The sequence below is a fragment of the Aythya marila genome (genome assembly GCF_965140915.1).
Source record: "Aythya marila genome assembly, chromosome: 4".
Taxonomy (NCBI): Eukaryota; Metazoa; Chordata; class Aves; order Anseriformes; family Anatidae; genus Aythya; species Aythya marila.
Genome location: NC_139045.1, coordinates 2321331 through 2346989, shown reverse-complemented (window position 1 = coordinate 2346989; position 25659 = coordinate 2321331). Strand labels below are relative to the sequence as shown.

At 38.3% G+C, this 25659-nt stretch overlaps 1 protein-coding gene across 3 annotated transcripts in view; it reads right to left on the bottom strand.

Annotated features, from left to right (window-relative positions):
* LOC309877421 (bifunctional heparan sulfate N-deacetylase/N-sulfotransferase 4) overlaps positions 1-25659 on the bottom strand; it is a 107153-nt gene that overhangs the window by 65498 nt on the left and 15996 nt on the right. For 2 of the 3 annotated variants that reach the window (XM_082758730.1, XM_082758732.1), the window contains exon 2: positions 23546-24789. In XM_082758730.1, the coding sequence (XP_082614856.1) occupies positions 23546-24526 (981 nt within the window). In that variant the 5' untranslated portion in view covers positions 24527-24789. The remainder of the gene's footprint in view (positions 1-23545; positions 24790-25659) is intronic. The other variant, XM_082758731.1, reaches the window with a different exon arrangement.

Below are 25659 nucleotides of genomic sequence, written 5' to 3'. Positions count from 1 at the left end.
TTAAAAAAAAAAAAAAAAAAAAAAAAAAAAGTCATCCAAAGTAATTACAGAGGCTTTACTCCTAACCCAAAGATCTGTGGATCAATACTACTGCGAGAACATGAGCCCTTGTTGCATGTGTGATGATTTATAGGGTGCAGAGGACAGATGCCATATTAATTGAGCCAACAAAATCTAATCTCATACATCTTATTGGGGAAAAGTGATGCAAATGTGGTCAGTGCTGGGGGCTGTTTATAGTGAGGCAGATACATGCAACTCTGCATATGTGTGTGCATATGCAGGTAAAGGGATAGGTAAACCCCTTCTTGGAAAATACAGGGTGGGAATTTTAGTGAAACCAAATAATGGATTAATTAAAGGAATTAAGATGCAGCCCTTAACCTTTGTCTAGCATTTTATACCCAGTCACAGGTGCATCTCTTGTTTGTGAAGTTGCTCACCCCACAGCTAGTGGTGTTAGGGATATGAAGAGCATTTGTTAAGGAAGGGACTACTGTCTGTGTGAACAGCTGGTGAAAACCTAACATTTGTTTTTGGAGGAAAAGCCTAACATTTTGTGAAACAGACATTGTTTAGGATGAAACCTAAAATAATCAAAATGTCCTTATATCAACTCTAAACATATTTTCCACAAAAATGAACCAAATTTCCTTACTTTTGGAGATGTTTCAGGGTCCCTCCCAGAAATTGCTGAAGGAATCTGAGAACGTCAGTAGACGTGGAGGATGGGTCCAAGATTTGCATTACCCCACTGGGTAATAGGAAGCCCAACATATCATTCAGGGTCCTGGGCATGCAAGTGGCCTTCCAGAGACAGTATAATGAATGTGATTTTTTTAAACGAGCGAAACTCAAGATCTTAGAAACTGGAGTTCCCACTTCTATGGCAGAGATCTCTGTGGTCAGGGTCCCCATCCTGTGGGGTGCTCCACTAACTTGAGCTGTGGGGGAGTCTAATCCCAAATTACTACAAAGCCTTTCCACAGTGGATGAAAAAGGATGTAGTACTTCCCACAGTTTAGAGGGAGATCAAGTGAAGGAGGGGGAGTTAGGTGTTTCTGCTTTTCAATGTATCTATAATTTGCTGTCATCCTAAATTTTTTCTTTTCCCCAGAACCATTCTGGGAAGCACTTCTGATGCAGAAGGATGTGCTGGTGGCAGGCATCCCAGGACTACACGGCCAAGGTTGCTCTGCCCCATCGCCATATGAAGGATATGACTGAGAATCTTGTCAAAAACGGGCTAACTTTCCATTACTCAAAGTCATTATTCATTTGGGAATGGAATCTAGTGCTGGGTAGTAGTGCCACTGCTGCAGCTTTTTCTCTCTTTTGTGTGTGTGGGCATAAACTATATATATGCTGCCTATATATACATTATTATTTATTTGTATATACTGCAGATACAAAATATATGCAAATATGTAAGTGTAGATATGTTAGAGTAAATCTTCCTACGTATGCTGTTTATATACACTGCTTAGTAATAGTGTTTTCGTCTGGGACAGATTGCCCAGAGAGGCTGGGAAATTTCTGTACTTTGAGATACAAAAATCAGGCATGGACAAGACCCTGCATGGACTGATCTATCTTTCAAGTTACCTCTGCTTTGAGCAGGAGTTTAGAATAAATCACCTCCATAAATTGCTTCCGTCCCAAATTATTTTAAGATTCAATGAAGCTTTCCCCTGTATTTTTCACTTTAAGACAGTTTTCTAAAGGTTCTTTGGTAGCTACTTGTTATTAATACCAAGAAGTCTTTTAATGCATTTATACATTTTTGTTCCTAACATCTGTCTTTAATGTTTTTGCAGTTATACAGCTCTGAGGTTCATTCCCAAGCTGTTCTGTGCAGCAATTTGCTGGTGGTCTGTGGAAAGTTGAAGGACTACAAAGTAGTAGTTTTGCTTTCCAGCTGTAGATGTGTAGGAAAAAAAAAAAAAAAAAAAAAAAAGAAAGAAAGAATGAAAGAAAGCAAGGCAGTATTTCTTTCCACTGGAAGCAGATGTTCTCAGGATGGATGTTTGATTGCCTCTTCCTGCTCATTTCCTCCCTGAAATCTATGCTAAGAAAACATCTGACAGTGCCTGAGGTAGTCTTGGCAATCTTCAAAGTCAATACAATCTTCATAGCACTACTATGAAATTGTAAATCCCAGTAACCATCACAAGGCTAGTGGAAGTAGCTAGTCACTATTTTTCTGATATAAAAACTGAATTTAAAAGAGGTGATGAGCAGCCTAACTTCACTGACTAACTAACTGCACTGTCAGTGCAAGAGCAGGATTCTGGGTTCTTCAGTTTTATCTTTTTGGTTTGGAGCACAAATTTCTGCTGTAAAGGGGACAATCTAATCAGCTGTACATGTATCTGCGCTTATTAAAACACAACACAGTGATGAATTTATAATCTCAGTAAAGTGTTCATTGATTTCTGTTTGCTGCGGATTTCAGCCCACTTCACAAGTTTTTAACAGAATTTTAATAGAAAATTCATTAATGCTATAGTGTAGAGATTATAAAGAATTTACATTATTGACTTGTCAGATCTTAAAAGGAGTATACGGGTTAAACTTAGTCAAATCCTTAATGGGATTTTAAAATCACTCGTACTATTTACCCTGTGCCAAAACTGATTTGAACAGATGTTAACCAGGCCTGGATCAATGGGCAACTCTTAACCCTCACAGACTTTCTTTCCTTTCCTTTTTCCTCACAGACTTACTTTTCTGACATTTTTTATATAATGTGACGTACAAATGATGTAATTCCAAGTGCCTGCTGAAGACCCTCACCACTCCTAACAAGGTGACCCAAGCTTCAGCCATTGCCCTGTGTTAGTGAGATGGGACTTCTTCTTTTTCATATTTATTTCTGTGAAGTACTATGCTAATCTATAGTGCTATATAAATAATTAATAGGAAGGGCTCTGATGATGCTGAACACAGCCGGCTCTATCTGCAGATCTATTTTTTATTACAGAGCTATTACTTGCGTCTGTTCAGCATTTCCCTTGAATAGCTGTCTTAGTGTGAGGTCCAGGAGGGTATGTGGGTTTATCTGAAGCAAGAAAAAAAGTCATGTTTTGCACTTATATGTAATATGTTTATTGCAAACAAAAGAATTTATTTTTTCTTTTTGAGTGCAATGTCCAATTTGTCTGATCTGCTTCTGCTACTATTTAATTACTCTGTCCCAAAGTCAAAAAACAATCAGGAGTCTAATTGCATTTCATTCAGCACAGAGGACTGCATCTGTTCCAGTAAAGGTTCAGCTAGTTTCAGCTGAATGAGATGAATGGGGTGATATTGCACCAAATTTACCAGCTACTTATGGCTATCTGCCTAATAACATTGCTTGAGAATTCAGAAAGCAGCTTTTTGTTAGGTGCTCTAGGAGCAATGATGCCATGGAAGTGTGAATTCAAAATGAAGAGCATTAGTGAAAAGTAGGGTTTATTTTAACCAGGACCATATTGGTGAGTTAATGTAGTTCCTTCCAGCTCTCCAGCAGGACCTGGGTGAGGAAGATTGAAGGGATTAGGCATGGAGACCAGATGCAGGTGCTGTAGCAGCATGGCTGCAGTCATTACCTATAGGACAGTGATTACTGTCCTATATCGGTGTTATCTGCAGAAAAGATTTACAGACTATTTGGGAAATCACTGAGGGTCTCTAATATAAATCATTACTGATGCTGAAGGATTTTTTAGCAATACTAACCAGGTCTGCTGACAAATCTTAGAAGGAGAAAATCCAGCCTGTGCCCAAATCAAGAGTGGGTATTCCCTGTGGTTATAGGGATGGGGCAGCCTCCTGGCACTAGCCCTGCTGCAGACAAAGATCCCTCCTTGCAGGTTGCATGCAATAGCCTGTGGCACTTCCAGCTGTGCAGCAGAAGGCTTGACAGTTTATTTCTTATCAGTTCTAATTTTTCAAAAGCTTAAGCATTTTCAGCAAAATAAATCTCTTGGAGGAAGGCTGTTCAGTCTTGGAATCAGGAGAAGGTAATCTGCCAGCTATAGATGAAGGAGTTTTGACGCAGTTTCTAAAACAAACAGCACGATAGGAATGCTTACTTTAATTTGTAACTCTCCTGTCCTCTCCCAGGCCACCTGCCCATTAAAAGGAAAACTGTGGTAGGTATTTCTGAACAGCCAGGTACAATTGTCTTGCTAGGGAATGGTCCTTCTGCTGTGTTTGTAATGTGAGAGCAATATCAACACTAGCAACATTGCAACTGCTTGTTTATCATTTGAACGAGAATTTAATGGCTGTAGCAATAGTTTTTTGTTTGTTTGTTTTTCTGGAAAAAAATGGTGAATCTGTGTGACATCCATCAACATTTCCTCTTCCTGTTGATGCAGGCCACACCATAAAATACACCTAAATGACAGCTTTCACTATTATAATTCTTTTTTTAATCTGTTCAGCTGCAATAGTGTGGTTGTCCCCAAGCAAAGTCAGTAAAGGCAGCCCTTTGATGAGACGCGGTAGTCAGAAGAAAAGGCTGAGCGTGCGGCTTTCTTTGCTGGTTCCATTTCCCTCGTACATAAGGGTCTGCATGTCTTGTGGATGGATCTATCATATAGCTTTGATTGATCACCAAAAAAAAAATAATTAAATATTGAACGGGAAACCATCTCAAAGCTTTAAGGGGACAACGTCAAAATTAAAATAGTATGTTGATAAAATATTCATGTTCAGTGATCTGTACTGCAGCAAACTGTATTGGTGTCAGTCATTGTGCTGCACGTCACTAACAGTAAAACACGGAGACTGTTATTTACAATTTCATCTCAAGTAACGCTTAGGCCATGCCAAAAAAAGCCAAACAAAACAAAACAGCAACAACAAAAAATAAAGTCTCCCCATCTTTGTCACAGTACAAATGCATAATTATGGCTAAGTAACATTAACAGCTACATTTACTTTTAATGGTATGTGTTAGCTTTAACTTGTTTCTTGGTTGTTCAGAATTGCTTCTTTATTTAAAAAATAAAAATAAAAAAAGCGAAACACACACAAAAAAAAAAAAAAAACACAACAAAAACCACCACAAATAACAACAACTTGTTGGTGGGCACTTGGTTTTAAAATATTTAAGAGCTGGAATAATGGAGGCCACCTTATTTATCTTCTTTAATTTATGGATTTGGATGTACTGAGGTTTAATCAGAGTGGTTTTTTGCTCCTTTACTGCCATTGGAAATCATTTTCTGGGGTAACCTTGTCACAAAAATAAAAATTCCTTCAAATTCTCATCACAGACATTTATCTCTAAATTCTGAACTCCCACTCCTATCTCAAATTTATACTTTAAATTTACTGCTTAAAACCAAAGTGATGTAGATGCTTTGTGGTGGAATTATTATTATTTTTTTAACACACATTCCGTCATAAAAGAGATTGGAACAGAGGTGATATATTCAAAATTCAGGTCTGTCCTTCAGTTTTCAGAATGGGTGTGTTTGTGTTATGATGGATATAATCAGTGGCTTCCAAGTGGGTGCCTCCATATGTTTAAATCAAAGCTTCTGAAACTTTCTGTCTGGGGCGGGTAACAAGGAAACTACAGCAGCTACTAAATTTTTCTGTTCCTGTTCCTGCTGTCAGTGGTAAAAAATGGCAATGTCCAAAATATCCAAATGTAGAAGGACAGAGCAGAATCATGGCTCTCTTGGGCACCTTTTGTCTGTGACAAGATATTTATAAAATCATATTCTCAGCATACAGAACTTTTTGATTTCATTGCTTTTCTCATCATTTGTTGCTGTTTTTCCTATAACCTCTTCTGAAATAGGTAACTGGAATCTTAAATTGTCCACTTGCTCCTGCTGTCCTTTCACATTGCTTCTAGCAACTATACACCAGCTGTGTCTCTCATTTCCTATATTTTCCCCTTTACAAGCCTTTCCATTGCCACCCCACTCTGTAAAAATCAGAAACCAGGAAGTCTAAATCAATAGGATACTGATGAGCACCAACTTCAGCACAGAGTGGCTGCCGGGCAGGCACAGCACTTTTGCCAGCAGCTACAAACGCCCAAGTCCCTGTGGACTCCATAAACACAGAGCTGGTCCCAGAAGCTTTGCAGATAGGTGGGAGCAAGATGGTAGATGGCAGTCATTGTCCCTTCCCAATCTAGCCTTGCCCATCTGTTTCACTGTGCTGTTCTTGGGGAGAGGAAGATGGAACCTGAACAGGTAGAAGTCATACTTGCTTGTACTGTAAGTAAGACCATATCTTTCTGCAAAGTGATAATATTGTTTTCTTGTATTCCTTTTGGGCAAAGTAAATAATGCCTTAAAATTGGGGAAGTGGTATCTAAACATTTTGCAATATTTCTTGACAGAGATACAAGTGAAATCCTTGTACCACACAGCCGCCTTTGCATTTTCTTCCAACGATCTAGTAAAGCTTCTATTTTAAGGAAACCCCATATTAGAGTTAATCAACATGATAGTTTTATAGGTCCCCTTTTATCTTCATTTGTTTGGAATTAAACATCTGGATGCAGTATGTAGAAAGTGTAACTGTGCTAGAACTGGATTCCCTGCAATGGAGTAGGCTCACATAAATCTGGGTCAATGCCACATTTTCTTTGTTCTCTAACAAAAAGAAGGCTCACTAGGAAATTTCTCTCAACCAGCCTTCCTTGGCAGGGCTGTGGAGACTTCCGTGCTTTCATTGGTCATTCTGAAAAGTGCAGTTCACAAAATCTTGACAGGCAAGGATGTGCTTTAATAATCACAAGGATTAAGTGTTGCTTCTTAATACTTCTGAGATGTTTCCTACTTCTCTAGCAGAGCTTAACTTTTTTGACCCTTCTGCCTTCTTCATGATGCTATCTTGCATTATCAAGGGAGCTCACTTCAGTGTTTGATTGTGTTTCTTAACAGGAACTGAAAGTTTCTGTAAAATGGAAAGGGAATTGCATGGCAAATGTTTTTGCTTTAAACCACACTCATTTGTTTAACCAGAGGTCAGACTGTTGCTGCCCCCTGCATGTCCTACAGGTTTCAAACTTAGAGTAGAGGGAAATTAAGCCTGTTTTGTCTTTGAAGATGGCTTCAAAACCCCTCCAATCCATAAAATCCTCCAGCTTAACATTGCTTTATTATCTTTCCCAGCACTTGAAGGCAGCGCAGTAGGTTGTCCAGCGAAGGAAGCTGAAAGATTCAATGCAAAATGGCAATGCCCATGGTAAGTTTGCTAATCTTCTTTTTTTCCTCTCACATTCTGGTAATGTTGTTATTATACTCACTTCTCTCAAATGGTTACATCAAAGGGCAATATGTTCTCCAATAAAATCAAGCCAGATCATCAAGTGAGGCTGACAAATTTGAAATGAGCCATTTCAGAGGTTCCAGTAGGTTACTTCATCGTAAAAGCAAGTAATTTTAGGTAAAATGGAGAACAAATCTCTATAAACTAGTAGCCAGAGGAAATGCATCAGGTCATAGATGTACAGTTAAAGAGTATTATCATGCCATTTCAAAAAGGAGAAGAATCGTACCCAGAGCAAAAACTCAAGTACTGCCCTTTTTCAGATCAGACTTGATTGGAGATTTGGAAAAAAGCCTCCTTTTATTGAGAAATTCAAGTGGTATCAGGTAATTGTCTCAGAGTACGAAGAATTTTCCTAGCACTTCTAGTGACCCCTGAGGAAGAAATCTTCTGCTAACAGCAAGCCTTTCCTTCTGGCTGCAAAGCCAAAGGCAGATCCAGGGCCGGCAGACAGGTCCAGGTTTCCGGTGTTTTTTGCAGATGAAGTTGGATACCCAAACTCATTGGTGAGATCCTATGCCCTGTGATATTTAGGATGTCACACCAAATTATCCCAGCAGCCCTCCTGGCCTTCCCAGTTTAACCTCATGTAGGTGCTCGTGGCAAGCTGGCCCATCCCAAGCCTCCTGACCTAGGGAGAGATCCCATCTGGCTTATGGGGCTCTGGAGGTGACCCTAAGCAAAGGCAGTGGCTGTTGGTGGGAGGTCTGGCAGGGAATTTCAGCCACCTGAGAGCAGAGGAAGATTTGGATGAATTTCCTTGTGTCTGATGGAGCTCATCCCTTTCTAGGTACTGCTAAATCATTCTTGACAGGGATGACTTATCCCCAGGGCTCCTAAATCTGCTTCTGACAAGCAACCTTTTTTGCTGTTGGAATGCATTGGATTTCCCCAAGCATTGTGCATCTTTGAAATATTTCCTGTTAGAAAGGTATGCTTGTTCTCTATTTGAGCTCTTCAGTCCTTGCTTTGCTAAATTACACAGGAAGAATAGTGTGCTATGCTGTAAGTACACAAAGTGAATTATTTGGAAGGAAGAGCAAACATTTCTAGCAAGCATGTTTTAATCAGAGGTTGTTTATTGATGTCTTTTACTATATGTTTTCTTGGCTGTGGGAAGAGGTCTATATTTGAATTGGAAAACAATTTTGAAATTTCTTATTGTTTTCCCCAACTTTTAATTTATGAGGGAACTTATTCCCATGTTATATGTATCCTTCCACAGGTCATAATTTTTGGTGAAAGATTTAGACCATACACTAGAAGGAGAGTATGTCTTTCAAGCATAGTAATGTCTGATGACAATAATATAGGGAACATGTCTGTTGCCAGAGTTTGTTATCCTTTCATAAGTCTTACTATATTTATTTATTTATTTATTTATTTATATGTATATATATATATATATATGTATATATTTCCACATAAGTGAGAACATCAGCTGTCAGTCTTCATGGTGAATAAGTTTCTAACACTTAGGAACAGTGAAGAAAGCTCACCAGAATATTAAATACTTGCATAGTAAGTATTATTTCAGAAAACAAAAAATACACAGAAAGGACAGGGTTTTTGTTTGTTTGTTTGTCTTTTGTTTAAAAATATTCCTATTTCAAAGCCATTCTCAAGCACTTAGGTGGTAGGATGAAAGTGGCATTACTGAGCCAGTTACCTTTTAAATCTTGTTGCTTTTAATCTTAGTTATTATAGGTAGCACTTTTCTCTCTAAATATTCCCATTGAAAACCGTGTAGCTACTTGCAGCGTAAAATATGAATCCATGCAACTTAGGTTCATTAAACTGAGACAAATATGTTCAGTAAAGTATATACCTTTTAATTATAGGTGTTAACACTAAATTTCCACTCATTTCTGGAGAGGTTCTATTACTCTCCCAGCTGTGGGGGAGTGCCATAATTTTATTTTATATGGGAATAGCTGCTTAAAAATCATAAATACTGGATTGTTCTGATAGGTTTCATTTGGCTAATGCTCTGCTACCCAAATGGGATTGTTTGACAAAGTGTACTTTCAACTACTGAAACAATTTACAACTGTGAGATGACAAATAGCTAAAAGATAGGTGGTATTTTTCCATTATGTAATATCTTCCTTATTCTAAGCTCTTCTATGGGCTCTACACTCCCTCTTCTTTGCCCCCTTTCTCCTCTCCTGGTGCTTAACATGACAAAGCTTTTTGAGGCCATAGGTCCAGCAAACAGTCAGTGAAATCAGTAAAACCAGAATATATCTATGTAAGGAGTATTGGCTGTGTTGTCATCAGCTTAATGGCAGAAAAGTATTAGAAGATTGGTTTTAATTTAATTAGAAGGCTGAGACTTTTCTAGCCTTTTTGTGTGCATTTGTGTCCTTATATATCATGGTGAACTGTAGCTTTTTCACTTTTACAAGCTTGACACTGGCATTGCACAGAATATTGTCCAATACAACAGTAGAGGAAAGAAAGGACAAGTAGTTATGAAAGTACATGATTCAGCCAAAATTTTCCCCCAACACATTTATCCACTTAAATGGTTTCAAGTGATTTTACTCCAGCCTGCTGACCACTAAAAGGGTGTTCAACCAGCACTGCACTGTCCTCTTGTACCCTTATGTCAACAGATTGATTTTTTATTGACTTTGGAGAATGCCCTCTGCAACATACAGGGGGTTGTTGGCTGTGCCCACTCCCCGCAACATAAACCATAACAGTAACAGTAAAACAGTAATAAACTCCCCTTTCTAAAGACAGTTTCTTTTTTCCCTATGGCTTACTGTGCTATAATATCAACTACCAACACACAAGGGAGCAGAAGGGAATTTCCTCTTAGCCTTTAAGAAATCTCGGAAGAAGAGAAAAAGGGTAGCTTGCATGTAGGTAATTTTACAACCTCGTCTCAACCAAGATCTCTGGAAATTTCTAAACTTCCCTCCAGCATCTTATTACATTTGTGAAGTCAATGTGTGTATCGTTGACTCAAAATGCTGCCTTATATTAGGTAAACAAATCACAACGTGTCACTAGTCCAAGGCTTTGCCTCTTATTGCTCAGCTTAGAAATGGACCTGCTGCCTGAAGGTGGGGAGTAAAGCCCCTCCAGTCTTTAACAGACTGGCTCAGTAACAGCCTACCTCATGATATTTACAACAGTGATGGGTAGCTTTTATTTCCTGATAATGTACTGGCACCATGTTCCTAGTTAGAAGAGAAATAATAGTGAAAGCATATGGGAAACCTTATTCCCTTTCCTAATAACAAATACAGTGGAATTGCACTTTATAATACCACAGCCATATTTGTTTATGATACACATAAATCTTGGGCTATGTTACTAGGAAGACACATGCAGAGCTTTTATATTAAAGAATTCATATTCTGAGGGTAAACCCATTTTTTGAAAAAAGAAATCTGCTTTTATTATTAACCATGTAGAGTATAGCTTCAGCACCACATATGTCCGGAGCTTCATTAAACTTCCTAAATTAATAATTGTATAGAGTATTTAATCTATATTAATTATAGATAAATACAGATTAGTTCTTATTGATTCATGCATAGTCCATTCATTTCCAAATATTTGTGATAGTTTGTTGACAAATCTACAGTAAAGATTATTACAAAGGAGATCTTCAGTCTCCCTTAGGGATTCTGTGCTACAGGAAGCCCTGATCCAGGGTCTGCTTTGATCCTCATCCCTTGAGCCTCTTTCCCATGTTCTTCTTTTCTTTACCAGGCTGCTTTTCCCATGGTAAAACCTGCTCCCGTTACAATACTACAGCCCCTTTTTCATCTGTGATTCCTGTATTTCTCTCATCCTTGTACATTCACAACAATAAACCAGGCAGAGGCAGTAGGTCTGGCTTGTCTTCTGGATGTAGAGCTATCTGATGCTTGCTTACAGCTAGCGGAGAGGGGGTGACTGGAGCACTTGGACACCCCTGGGGTGGCCAGCTGGGACCCCCCATTCCCTCCATGCCCTGGGATCGTGGCCAGACCTGCTTCTGCACAGAAGAGGTTTGAGGCCAAACTCTCTTGATATTGGAATCAATATCAAAACTTCTGTTAACTAAAATGATCCCAAGCTTAGCTTTATGTCTACACTATTAATGAGCAGGCAAATGTTCAGACCTACAGACTTCTGAGGAGTTAAGAAACCAAGGGAATGGAAAATTATACTGAGATTTACTCTTCTAAAACAATTGGACCTCAACCAAAAAAGCACTTGTGCTTTCAAGAATCACTGACAGTTTTAAGAGCCAATATTTCAAGAGTTTCAGGGAAGGCAAGCAAATACTGTATGCTGTCAAAAATGTGAATTCAAACATTCTTTATATAGCCCATACTTGAAGGTCTGATGATTTGGGGTCGAAAACATAAGTCCTTGAAGCCTATGACTTTGATTCAATCTGATTCAATCAGTGCAATTCAACTATAATATTGAGACAACTTTTTAAAATTGCCTAAATGTTGACATTTTGGATTTAGTAAGTTATGTAAAAGTTAGAGTAATAATTCTGGCTTTTACATAAAATGAAGAGGAAGTACAAAACTGAAATATCCATCTTCTGGGATATTCTCATATTAAAAAAAAATATCTCAACAGGGTGTGAATTATTTTCATTTTTTAATTTCTGGAAGAACAGCAATTCCAAAGCTACATTTAATTATGATCTTTTGGATTTATTTATTTATTTTTTTAGAATATTCTTCAAACTGTCCACTTTCCCTTCAGCCTGCCAGAGCAGATGAGTTGGCAGAATACTGTTTTGTTTAAATCACATTCCTGTGGAACATTCTGCATTTAATAATCAATATTTTGCCATGGGAAGCCATTTCACTGGTGAAGTTCAAACAGATCAAGTAACAAGAATAAATGCTTTGCCACTCTACGGTTTCAGAAGGATTTTTCACCCATTTAGTCCAAGAATAAATGGGTAATCAAGTTGGAAAGAAGGAAAACTGAAATTCTGATCTTTAAACCTAAAATGAGCCAGAGGTGTGTTAATGCCCTTATCACTTGAATTTGGCGACCACAGCAATGCACAGAATATTCTAACCTTTGCTAGCTTGTGGTAAATCTTACTGCTAATTAAACCAAAAGAAGATTTTTATATTTTTAAAGGACTTCTGGATTTAGAAGACCCTGTCTCACAAAAATCACATCAACAAAAATACTAAAAGTTCCTCTCAACTTCAAGCATTTCAGTTTCTTGATACTGCTTTCCTTCCCAAACTGAACTGGCCAAACACATCCACAGAACAACTCTTGGGTGCTCCTTGGACTTGAGCAGCAGACCTGGGTAAGAAAAACTCCAGCCTCTAAAGAAGCAACATCACTTTGTTAAAGAAGCTCTCAGGTGGGAAGGACACCACGTTGCCTTGGTTGTTTTTCTGTGCCAACCTTAACTGGAAGGGAAAGAACCCTTTATTGTATGCCATAATAATCAATGATAAACACTAGAGTGTTATAACAGAAAACGTTAATCCATGCAGTGTGTTGCAATAAATCAAGTCCTAGTGAACAAAATAACTGTTCAGAAAAATCTGGAGTGTTTTTACTGATATATTGGTTTTGAGAAAATTGTTTCATTTTCTTGTTAATTTTGAAAATGAAGTTCAATTAAAGTTAAAGAAAAAAAAAAGTTTAAAATATTTTGTTTTCTTTTCATCCTGGCATTTCTTGAGAGAAAATCTTAACCTTTATAAAATATTCTGTATAAAACATTGTAACTATTTAAATTATCACTTGTCATATTTAATATATCCATTACAAGTCTAGACTTTTTGTCCACATGAAATGGCACCTTATAATACAATAATGTAAGGCTATTTAGTGATTTAATAAATCCCCCATGAGACCAATAAAATTGTTTGTTGTGTTTTGTTTTGTTTTGTTGTTTGTTTGTTTTTTTTTTTTTGAATATTAATAGCAATGAAATAGCAATAGCTATTAATAGTAATGAAAAATCATTTCTATCTAAATGTTGTAGAACTAGTGAGGTTCTTTTACAATGTCATATTCAATAGAAAAAATAAGAAAGTGAAAGAAATATGATTTTAATATCTGACAAGGCATTTATACTGTAAGATCATATGCTGATAAATCTCATAAACACTTAGAAACTTTTATTTTAGGACTGCTGTGTATTCTGGCACAGCAAGAAGACTAAATGTATGAAGAACTATTAGTTCATTATGACAATGTTTCCAGAAGAAAAGGCTGCCACCCCTCTTTGGATGCTGCTGCTGTATGGATAGTAGTCCTCAAATACCTTTTACTTTTAACTTTACTTTTTTATTTTTAAATTTTACTTCTTATATATACACAAATCTCTGGGAAAGTATTGCTTCATGCATTTGGGCCAGGAGTTTTATTCATCTCACCTTCTGTATTGATGCAGTAATAGTGTTTGCTGCCTGCAGAAAATGATTACAGTTGGATACAGAGCTATGCTACATGCATGTGCATCACTTCAGAACGGTACCACTGTGCATTTGGAGCGGGTGCTGTAAAAGAGGCATATAGATAGCAGCACTAATAAATGTATGGATAAGACTTAAAGGCCAGAAAATGAAGGGTAAGTTAAAACTGGTATTGGCATCCCACTCCTGAACTGAGAATAGGCTGGCAATAAAGAAGCAGGGGGATTTGATGGAGAACCTTGTTGCTTCTAGCATGTGTGAAGCAGTAAATAAAAACAGGAGCTCTCCAGACCTGGTGAATGAGTAATCTGCACTGGCAGCAAAACCACATGAAAGAAATGAGAATTTCTCTCTGATGGGGTTCAAAGTAGCCATGCAACAAACAGTGATCTCTACAAAGGGAGTCAGAGGTGCCCTGTACATCAAAGTGGGGGTTTGCTTCTGAGACGTGTTAACATCCAGCCCCCAGCATGTCCTTCCAGGCATGCATGCATCACACAGCAAAGAAACAAAATGATTGTACAAAATTCCTAAGCATGGAGGCGATAAGGGCTGTGGAAAGGGAAGATTTTTCAGGAACTTCCCAGCACTACAGTGCATTTTCACCAGGTTATGACTTCTTGTGTGCGTGGACAAAGTTTCATGAGTACTGCAAATCTGTAGCCCCAAATAACATCAGCACTGGCCTGAATCTTGGTAGGAATATTCCCAATCGAAATATGAAAGCAAATGAGGCACGTGAAAAAGAGCTTTATGTTAGGGCTGTGAGCACTGGTCTGCACTCTTAGTACAGTTTCTGGCAGTGCCAGGTACCTGTGGAACTGGCCATGGTGATGGAGAATAAGGCAATCTTCTACCTATTTCTGGTACATCCTGCTGTATATCTTGGTAATGGGGAAAAAAAAAAAAAGAAAAAAAAAGATTCAGCTGAAACCATACTGTGCACTGTGCACCTGGACAAATGGATCACCATTCAGTACTGCCGATGTGGTGCAGACAGGCATTAGCCTTATTCAGGAGATGTGCAGCTGAAGATTGGCAACTTCTTATCATCATCCTTTGAAAACCCTAGTGATACTGCATTGCCCCAGGTTCTGATACAAAGAGAGAGACCGAGAGACAAAAGTTGATGCCTGAGAATTGCCACACCAATTCTTATGGATCAAAAACTGACACTCAGGTCAAGCTAATCTGCAGCTGATGGAAAATCACAACACATCACATAGTGTTTTATCATAGCTTATGCTTAAGACTTTCTCTTCTTTAGCTTGGCCAAACCACATGGACACAGAATATTTGGTGACATAAACATAAAATGCAGGATGATTTTTTTCATCACATTTGAGTATGTGTGTATGTTATATATGTGCATGTGTGTATGCTTATGATCATTGCAAAAAACAAACAACCAGAAAAAGCAATAACTGTCTGTTGCACAGAAATCCCCTTCAGCAGTGAAACAGCTATACCAAATTGTCACTATTTCAAATGTTCAGTGAAATTGCTCATTTTTTGTTTATTTCTAAATTGCTCATTTTTTGTTTATTTCTAAAGTAGCTACACATGGACCTCATGAAATTTCCTAACTAAAATGGTTTCTTGCAAAGTGAATTTTTCCAGACAAATCGATGTATTTGTATGCAAAGCACTATTCTCCAACAAACTCTGCTGAAAGCAATATATGATTCACTCTAACGATTCCAAGCTATGCATGACTCATGTTGAACAATGGAGCCAGAAGGTCATTTGTTCTCATGTCTCTGTAAAATTATTTGGACTCTGCATATGTCCAGAGGAAAAGGAAACCCTTATGAAAAGTGTCCAGCCCTTTGGAGAAAGCCTCAGCCTTCCCATAGATGCAGCTCACTGAAAGCAGTGCTCGTATCCTAAATGTTGACCACTGGCATTTATTTTTTTTTTCTGAAAGGAAGATGAAGATTTAGTTTGAAGGTTATCCTATTATCTGCTATCAGAATCTGCTTATGACTTATCATTTTTGAAGTTCCACATGCTGACATGTGATCTATATCTTCAGGAGTTATAATTAAGTGTCCACTTACTAGAATTTAATTTTGGACTTTGAGGTGCAGCTCTTGCTGGTCTCTTATTCTGCCTTTTGTAATTTGGTATCTTTTATCTAAAAGCACTTACACTCTTCTGTCTGATAAGAGGACAGGTGGAGACTTACAGCATTAGAAGTAAAAGTATTAATTTAAGGGGTCTATGACCACATTCATAGACCAGAAAAAGATCAGAAATTTAATTTGTGTGGGTGTATACATATGTGCGTACATACATATTTACCTAGGAATTTGAAACCAGGCATAGATGAATTGTTTTCATGCCATGTTATGATACAGAGGTGGTCAGAAATTGACCAGTTAGTTTTTGCTAAATATTTTAGTTTCAAAGTTCTCATTTTCTCTTTGAGATTTTCTCTATTCTCTCACCTGTTTGTCCATCCTTCCATCCCATCGCTTCACTCTTTTACTGAACATTTTTGTTTTCAAATTATTTGTATAATGCTAATGATACTAAACTGAGTTTTGCTCTAAATGTCATTTCTTCTGCTCCCATTTGGATGACAAAAGCACATTTAAAGTTTAAGTAACACTGCCACTAAAGTAACTGCAATATATATATGGCATTCATGGTAACGTGCTTTTTGCTGCATCAGATGCTTTTAAGGCAATAATTACGACTGCTCTTTAAGTCTGCGTTGGCTAGCCTTTCTTGAAAGGTATTCCAACATTTCTTATAGTGTTATTTTGCTATACAGGAAACAATTGTTAGTGCACCTTTTAAAGTAATATGCATTGTTTTAAAACACAGGTTAATATAGGTGACTTAAGAGGTTGATATAAAGCAGCCATGCTTTTTGGCTCCTACAAATTCCCTAAATGAAAGGGAGTTAAATGAAATTAAATGAAGCTAAATAAAATGTAGATAACCACATACATTTTTAAAATATATTCCAGTTATTCCAGATTTCAGAATTATTTTGGTGGAGGTATTCAGGAAATCAACGTAAATCCAGAAAACCAGCAGAAGTGTAGACAAAAAGAGCATGTCACAAGGCAATGATGCTAGACACAGGCTGTAAGCATTAGATATTGCACTAGACCAACAACTCAAAAAACCTCTGCGCTTTCTGTATTTTAAAAGGTATTATTTTGTGTTGGTTGGTTTGCTTGTTGTCTTAAATTCAGAATTGTTTATCTTTTTGAAGAGTAAGGTCTATCTAGGTCTTAGAGTTGATTAAAAAGCTGGAAAAATGAAGGATTATTTTTCTCTAGGTTTTTAATTTGTTTTCCTGCTTTATGAAATATTAAATTTTTACTTGAAAAAAAAAGCAAACAAACCAACACCCAGATTTTTGATAATTCTGTGGTTCTTCCACAAACAATATTAAATTGCACTGCATAAAAGCCAGTCTGTTCACTGGGAGAGGAGAACACAAAGTGAGTTTTTTGAAATGTTTATGAAAATATTTCTTAGACTGTATGATAAAGTTAATGTGTGGGACACATGGAAAGAATGTAATTTTCTAAACTAACAAACAAACTAGAAAATTAGTCTCCAGAATTTGTCTTCTGGCAAGACTGTATCAAGCACTCAAGGCTTATTATATCATCAGTAGGAAACCTGTAAGACGAGAGAACCCCAAGTCTATTATAATTCAGGTAAGGTGCTCAGACAGACAGACAGTCCTCCAGGCTGCCAAGGAGAAAAATAAATGTTTTGCTGACGGCAAAGGAATCATGTTTTTTTCACTACATCAGTGCTGAAATTGTGAATGAAAGAGCAGGCTTTACTGAAACAAAAAAAAAATACAAGAGTTGAAGTCTAAAATGCTTTGTATGATGTATCTAGACAAGGCACTTCAGCAGTATTCAACACTCAAATTATTGCAGAAAGAACAGGATGATTCAAGAGACATGAACAAGGAAAATATTGAATGATCCGTCATCTCTCCTGAAGCCGAATAGAGTAGACACTCCCATTTTGAAAAAAGATTGTCTGATTATTACATTTTTCTTATAATGCATTCTCAGCTGCATTTTAAATTCATTTTTAAAGTCTTTAAAATCATCCCAAACCGGAAACTCCTGAATTCATTGTGTTCTTCGCTGCCATTTTCAAAAGTGCTTTAAAGAGTGACATGATGGTAACACTTAGACTATAATGACTAATGCTTGGCTGTCTGCTCTAACTTCCAATGCTCGTACATGCTCTCTTTTTAGTTTCCCCCTGTATTGCCCATTGATGTGGTTACTTTATTGGCAGGAGTTTACTTTTATAAAAAGGCTGCAGGATGACTATTGTATCTCAGTATCAGAAAGGAAGTGATGCTTCGACTTCTGCTGAAGGAAAAAGCAGCAGATAAATTAACAATAATAAAAATATAAGCAATTTGTTTCCAGCTCCTATTGACAACATCAGTTTCAAGTTTTGCTGAAGCACTGGGGACTGATAGCGAGTACATCTGGAATGAAATGGAGGGAGGTTAGATGTTGAGCTGCTCTAACTTCCATCATCATCTCTCCACTGTTGTATGTGAGTACCAGATAGGTGCAGCAGAGGAGGATATCCAGAGAAACTCTTTAGAAACTTGAGTTAGAAATCCTCCCTGTCTTTTTTGTCTGGTCTTAACCACTGCTGGAGAATTTCTATGAAAATTTGGGCATTCTGCAACATTAGGTGCCATATTCTGCAAAGGGACACAGAACTGTGCTATTGCCCTTTGTTAAGCCGAGCTTCCTTATCCACATGCCTGGACTGGGGCTTTGCTATCAACCCCAAATGGCATGAGAGGTAAGGGATCCCAGCAGAACTGAAGCAGAAACCAAGCACTGGTCCACAACGGTTTATTAAATTCCTTCCTTCAAAGAGTGTTGAGAAATTGCACAGATGTGCTGCACAGTTTTACCCATCCTATGCCCACCTGTGTCTCTGTACTGAATATCGTTCTGCCATGCCTGGTGGTGTGGCCCAGATATTTCTAATTATTCTACCTGAAAGCAATTCGCCTTGCAGAAAGATCAGAAAAAGCATATACTGGAGAGATTCAGTTACCAAGTGCAGGCTCCTGCTGAGCCAGTACTCTTTAATTTGGAAATATCAGAAAAGATGTGACTCCAACATGAATTCGTGTCTTTAAAATACTAAAATGGGCAAGAAATCACCCTTTAAGTGTTCAAGGCTTTTTAATGATGATGAAGGTCGAAGATAAACTGCAGACTTGTGGAAGTGAGGAGGTGTCAGAGACTAATGCAATTCTTTTTTCAACTGCAGTGAGTGGACTGAAGGTTAGAGCAGGAGAATGGGGGAGAATGCAGACGGGCTATCCGATGCTTCAAGGAATAGGAGAGCCCGCAGTCAGTAGTAACACACCACACATTCCCAAGCATTGCTTTGTCGTTTTATCAGATCCCAGATAGCACAAGAATGATCCTAGTACAGCAATTAGAGGGAATGCAAAAAAGGGAAAGGTGGCTTTAGAAAAAGGGACTTTGTGACGCGATGGTGCTAGGACGAACAACTTCTCTTTGATTACCAGCTCCAGCTGGGAGAGTGGGAGAAAAGCGGGAAGCAGGTGGCTCCTGAGAGGGTCCACCTGGAAGAAGGCTATAGAAGGGCAGCTGTTCTGCATTGCAGGTCCTGGCGTAAAGAGAGGACAGAAAGTAAAAGGTTGAGGATGGTTATTTTTTTTTGTTGTTTGTTTGTTTTGTTTTTAAATGTAGGGATGATTGCTTGCTTTTGTTTGTTTGTTTGTTTTGAGCTAATAATTGCTCCCAGAAGAGAAAGTGTAGTTGTGGAGGGTACTGGAAAAGTCCTGGTCACTGCACTGGGCTCTTCTTGTGTGAGTAAATATTGCGCTAGCTCATACTAGAAAAACAACAAAGGAAATACCTTAGCAAGTTCTTACTGCCTGTTTGTGCCCAGCTAGAGAACTTTAAGGATAAAAGTTCTATATTCTCTCTGTTTGGAACAACCCAGACCCCAGACACAACAAAAATGGGTATTTCTAGTTGTTTTTGCTAAATCGGTGATGTCAATGGGCTTGCGTGGCCAGGAACCAGCGTAATTTGCATGTACATGAATTCAGTAATACTGCATGGTAACTGAGGAGTTCTTGATATTTTATTTTATTTTTTGCCTTCTAAAATCAAGCAGAGAGATAATATATTGGCAGGAGGGAAAGGGAGGAATTCATTTGCAGGGGCTCGCTAGTCTCAAGATAGATCTTTGCAAAGCTTGGGAAAATAGCTTTCTGTGGCTCTGCTGAGTTCCTGTTTAATTACTTAGCTAGATATGACCTTGCACAACTTCTATAATACAAGGGACTAGGAGATCTTTTGTGGTAAACAGAGCCCATAATAACTCTGTTCTCTAATCTCTGTTTCTCTAGTGATGCCACCCTTTATAAAACTATATATATCCTTGAAGCACCTAATTGAGGAAAGGCTTTGTGAGGGGATAAAAACATTTGAGTTGCAGGAAGTAATTACACCGGAACAGTGTTACTTGTCTTTTTATTGCTATGTACGAGTACTGTTATCGGAAAACTCATATCTAGTCATGTGTTCTTTGGGCTGGCAGTTATTATACAGCTGGCCACTGGCAGGAAATGCCAAAGAGCTTGAACAGAGAGATGTTATTTAGTTGTAATTTTAACACAGTTTGGGAAGTGCACTGCTGTTTGCAGTTTTCTTGCATACACCTGGGAATGTGGAATGTATAAAAGCATTCCCAAAGCAACACAGGTGTGTGTGGCACCTCAGAAGAGCCTATGAGAGTCCCATATGACTGCACAAGGTGAACCTATGATAGTTGTAGTGACAAATCCTAAGTAAAAAAGGAACTGGAGAAGTAGTGATATGGCATAATTCAGTGAATTGTACTGTGCTGAGAAGTTGTTTCATTGCAAGCATTGTTTCATATGTTTTTTTTTTTCTCAATGCTGTTCTTAGCATTGTATAAATACCATTCTGTGTTGGAGATGCAGTTTAAACATGCATTACAGGGGCTGGGATGAAATGAGTTTTGATGCGCATGATGTTAATGTCGGCTATGATTTTTGCGCTAAATCTACCTGTAATATGCAGCTCAGAGGAAAAAAAGAGGAAATGGTTCAAATTTTGCTATGTTCTTGTTGAACAACATACTGAGTCTATACTAATCCTTTAGCTATCAGAGCCGTTCATGCCTTTGCCCCTGTGATACACATACAGGAGAAGCACAACCTGCCCCTATATCCCTTGATGCCTCCATATGTCACCTCTCATGCGTTTCGTGGCAGCCTCTCACCTGCTGTGAAAACACAACCCCCTTTGAGCAGCTGGTCACAGCAGCTGCTTCACAATGCAGGGCAATACTTCGACATCACTTAAAATATCAGCCTCCTAAACATTGTCTCCCTCTGCTATTTTGCCTTTCAACCAAGGAGGCTGCTCTGCCTTGAGGGGAGAAGCCAGGCCCTCTGGTTCTTAATTGCCTCCTTTCCCAAGTGACTTGAGTGATTGTTCTCTAACTCACTGTAATTATCTTTTACTGTAAACTAACCAAAGTACACTCTAATTTTTTTGGTGTTACATTCATTAGCAAGCATCCTGCTTTGAATGTTAATGTATTCTGGGAATGTCCAGTCTGTAAGTACAGACTGAAATGCGTAGCAAGTACTTGTGCAATACCCTGAGAAACAAATCCTGATAACTGACTGGAACTGAAAACCATAGTTTTATGTGCAGAGTGGACCAATGGATGGTCAAGCCGCAGGATGGCTTTACATGGGAACATTATTTATGACAAATAGACAATCCCCCATCCTGCTTCCCAAAAAGACTGCCTGATGGGAAAGTTGGCTCTGAGTGTGTGCTTGTATAGTTCTCACCATGGGTGGTGTGTGTTGCATGATTTCTTCTTTGTGATGAAGAGGGGGGGTCTCACCATACTGCTTTATTATTATTATTATTTTCTTCAGGAAAAGTCTGAAGCTTAGCAGATGATTTTGCATGTTAATGTATTCAGTGCTGTGAACTGCCCATTTTTCAGATGGGTAAATCTGTGCAGCATGCAAAATTGATGCCTAATGCTTTTAGCAGCCAGGGTTCTGATGTCCAGATCCTACTTGAGCTCCTGGATATTTTCTGTTGTATCTCCTATGGAGCACAGCTCCTCTGCCAAGCACAGGTGGAGAGGTTTGTCTAATGTTGTTGATTGCTGGATAATGAAGGAAATGTCTTGGGGCTTGGAGATTATTCCAGTCAAAGTTATGATTTGAATTTTCAAGTGACTCCGTGTGGATGCTTTTATTCTAGTAATAGGGACTCTTTAACCAACGTAGAATAATAGACTTTTGTAGTGGGCAAACCAGATCAGAAAAAGGCTCTCAAAAATGTGTGTGCAGAAAGCTCTTGCTGAAAAACTTGTTCCACTATTGCCTTTTCCGTTAATTTCCTCTTTTAGACAGGGCCTTTGTCAGAGTGTTTTATCATATATAGTGCTGAGAGGGTACTTGATCTCGGAGCTTGTGCATAGTGCTCAGATCTCAAGACACCAGAAATATCTAATGCAGACACTTGGAGTATCTGGGTGCTAGAAACAACCCTGATGAGCTCTCATACACCTGGTTTGGCTAACAGAATTACCTGAACTTTTCTGATGTGTAAAAACATCTTATCTGTATGAGACTACTTCTTTTGTTGGACATCTCAATATCTCTAAGTGATTCAGATGAATAGGCAAACAAATATAAAACTCACTCCAATGGAAATAATAATTAGGAAACAAAATAGAAATTTGGGTTTAAAACTAAAAGGCTTACTTACTGCTCATGAAAGCATTAAGGTATTTACAGGAAAACCCTAGAATAAAAGGTAGAGAATGTAATATTGCATATTTAGGAGCCTCAATTAATCTCAATGTGATTATTATCAATATCTCAATATGATATTTCCCCCACCTGGAAAACTGAAGGAAAGTAACTTTCATGCTGTTGACTTCTGTCTGTTTACCACTTTAAGTCTGTGTCTTTCTACGGTGCACATGCTTTTCAGAATTACTCTGAACATATATAATGGAGTCCCTGGATACTGCAGACTATGAAAAGGAAGTTTAAAAGCACCTCCAAACAATAGTCTGTGAGCAATCCACCTTATGAGATATTTAGGTCATTTGCTGAGGTGCAGGCCATACTTTCATACTGTCACCAGTAACTTGAAATATTTATCTACTAAAGAAAACTTCCCTGCTAAAGATTGTAAGCCAAACTGTGGCCAACTTTTCCATTCGTTTTTAAATTCTATTTAACATAGTTACAGGAGAGTTCAAAAAAATGAACAGATTTCTATTCTTCTGTTTAATTTCTAGAAATAATTATTTATAGGCAATTAAATGCCTATAAATTGAAGTATATGCCATATGTACAGATACACGCATATGTCTGTATGTTCAAAGGGAAAAAATAAAAACGTGGTGTTAAATGTGGAATTATCTAACAATTCAGAGTTCCCAGCAGCAAATTTGCTCCAGAAACAGAGATTCTTTTTATTTTGGTTCAGGAAAAACAAAAATCTGTTAAGTATTGGAAGGTTCAACACACTCAAATCCTCTGTATGATGGATTCATACACAGAATCCATCTCTGTATGCATGTGGGTAACCAGACCTTTAAAGTAACCTCAGGTTATGGTTTCTGTTTCTGCTGGCTACATTTGTAGACTTTCAGCTTTGAAAAGAAAACGGGACTCCCATGTTTGTCGCTCTTTGTTTCTTTTTGAATGCCCCATTGAACATACTTGCATCTGGTATAGTATCCCCCAGCTTTTGCCTTACCTTCACATCATTTATGTTCATCCTTGTTCCCTCCTTCCCAACGAAGATGTCATCTATGTCAACCAGAATGTACCTATCCAAGGACAGCGTGAGCTTCTTCCCTGACAGGAAAGAGATGGCATCAATAAAGATCAGCTTGTGTAACCAGAAGGTCAGGTTGTTTCCAAAAAGAACTCTTTGAATCCCATCATGAAGCCCCAAGTCCTGGATGACGGTTGCATACAGAGCAGCCTTTGGCAATGCCATGGGAGGTGGTCGGGAGGTCTGCAGTTCAGTTAAAAGCACAGGTTGGTAGGTGGAATGGTTGAACTGGAAAACTGTCCAGTCTTCACCAGGCAGTGGGCCTTTCTCAACCCTTGGTGCTTTGGTAATGCGCAGAAGGGGAGACTGAGGGTTTACAACACAGTCTTTGAGGGCTATGTTATTGTAAAGATGTAATGGCAAGCCTTTCAGTTTTGTACTTGGGGAGCTGTTTTCATTGGCTTTATGAAAACCAATTATGCTAACACTGTATTCCACACAGTATTTTTCCAGAAGCTCTCTATTCCATGAGTCCATGGATACATACTTTAAAATATTCTCATATATAACAATTGTGTATTTTCCTCTTCCGTTGTCTGTGAGAGGGGGAATATCCCCCTTGGCAGGCGCGATGACCATGTGGTATTGAAATCTGCTGGACTCAAGGATGGCTATGATATCTTGTCCCAGCTGGGAGTATTGGCTTTCCACAAACAGCAGGACAGTGGGATCAGTTTTAGATGGATCAATTGGCTTAGCTGTTTTCAGCTCAATGGATCTGTATGGTAGGAGCTTGAGATCTTCACAGTCTGCTTCTCCAGTGGTTTCTGCAAGGGCCATCTCCTGCTTGTAGCTGGTGTACAAGTAATAGGCAGAAATGACGATACTTGCTAAGCAGAAAGTAGCCAGAAGAATAACAAGTGTTCTGAAACTTCTGTGGAGCCTCACTATTAGATTCATCTTTTGTGGGACTTTCAACTTCTGTTGGACTTGTTGCTTTTTGGTTTTCTCTTCCTAAAGTGCCATAATAATGAGGAGACACAGAGGTGCTGATTCCCCTCCTGAGATGTTCATGTGACCATTGCAGTACATTTATGAAGCTGTTGGGTAGGTGATGAAGCTGTTGGAGTGGGAAGTCAAAGGATCTGTAAAGCTAAATTGAAAGAGGCTTTCTCAGAATACAGCAGTTGCCAATAATCAATGAGGATGACTCTCAACATTATCTGCAACAAGTTAAAAAAAAAAAAAAAAAGTAAATAAAATCCATAAAGCAATTAAAAATGAATGTTAATAAACAGTGATGTCAGTAATATGAGTTGAGAGGGAGGTTTATGAACACTTCAAGTGTTGTGTGCTTTCTTAATGTGTTTTATCTTAATACATCAGAGTTCTCCCATTTTCTTAGGACATAAAATTAATCTAAACTTTTTGAGGACAATGGTATTTTTATTTATGGCCATTTCTTGGCTACAATGCGTTATTGCTATTGTAAGTGGGGTTGACTAATGATTGTAGGACAAAAAGAGGACAAAAAATGTTGGTTAAATATTGGTCCAAGTTCTATGTCAAACTCATAATTTTATGGCTAAGTATTTGCAAAGGACTATCAAATTCTGTTTTTGAATGAAACTAATCAAGACAAAGAAAAAGGCACGAGATATCTTTTCCCCTGTTTCTATTCTGTAACTGGAGTGGCCGGTACTTTACTGCCCATTTAAAGACTGCCAATGAAAAAAAAAAAAAAAAATTAAAATTGCACATGGATTTTCCAAGTAAATTAGTAGGTTACTAAAACTGCAGGGTGCAGCAGTGCATGTTTCATTTTCTGTTCTCCCAGGGATGAATGGAGGATTGTATGGGGCATGAGTAGTGTTGGAGTTGCTGAGCCATGAGGTATTTGTTCTGTGATTGCTGGGTGGGCACATAAAAGTGTGTACTGAATTAAGACAACTCTCACTAAAGGATGGGGGCTTTGGGCTGTCCCTGCTGTACTGTGTGGCTCCAACTGGACTGCCTGGCCATCTCAGAAGCACTTGTGTGCTTCTTGGTAGCCCTACCTAAATTCACAAAGAATTCCCAATGCTAACAATGAA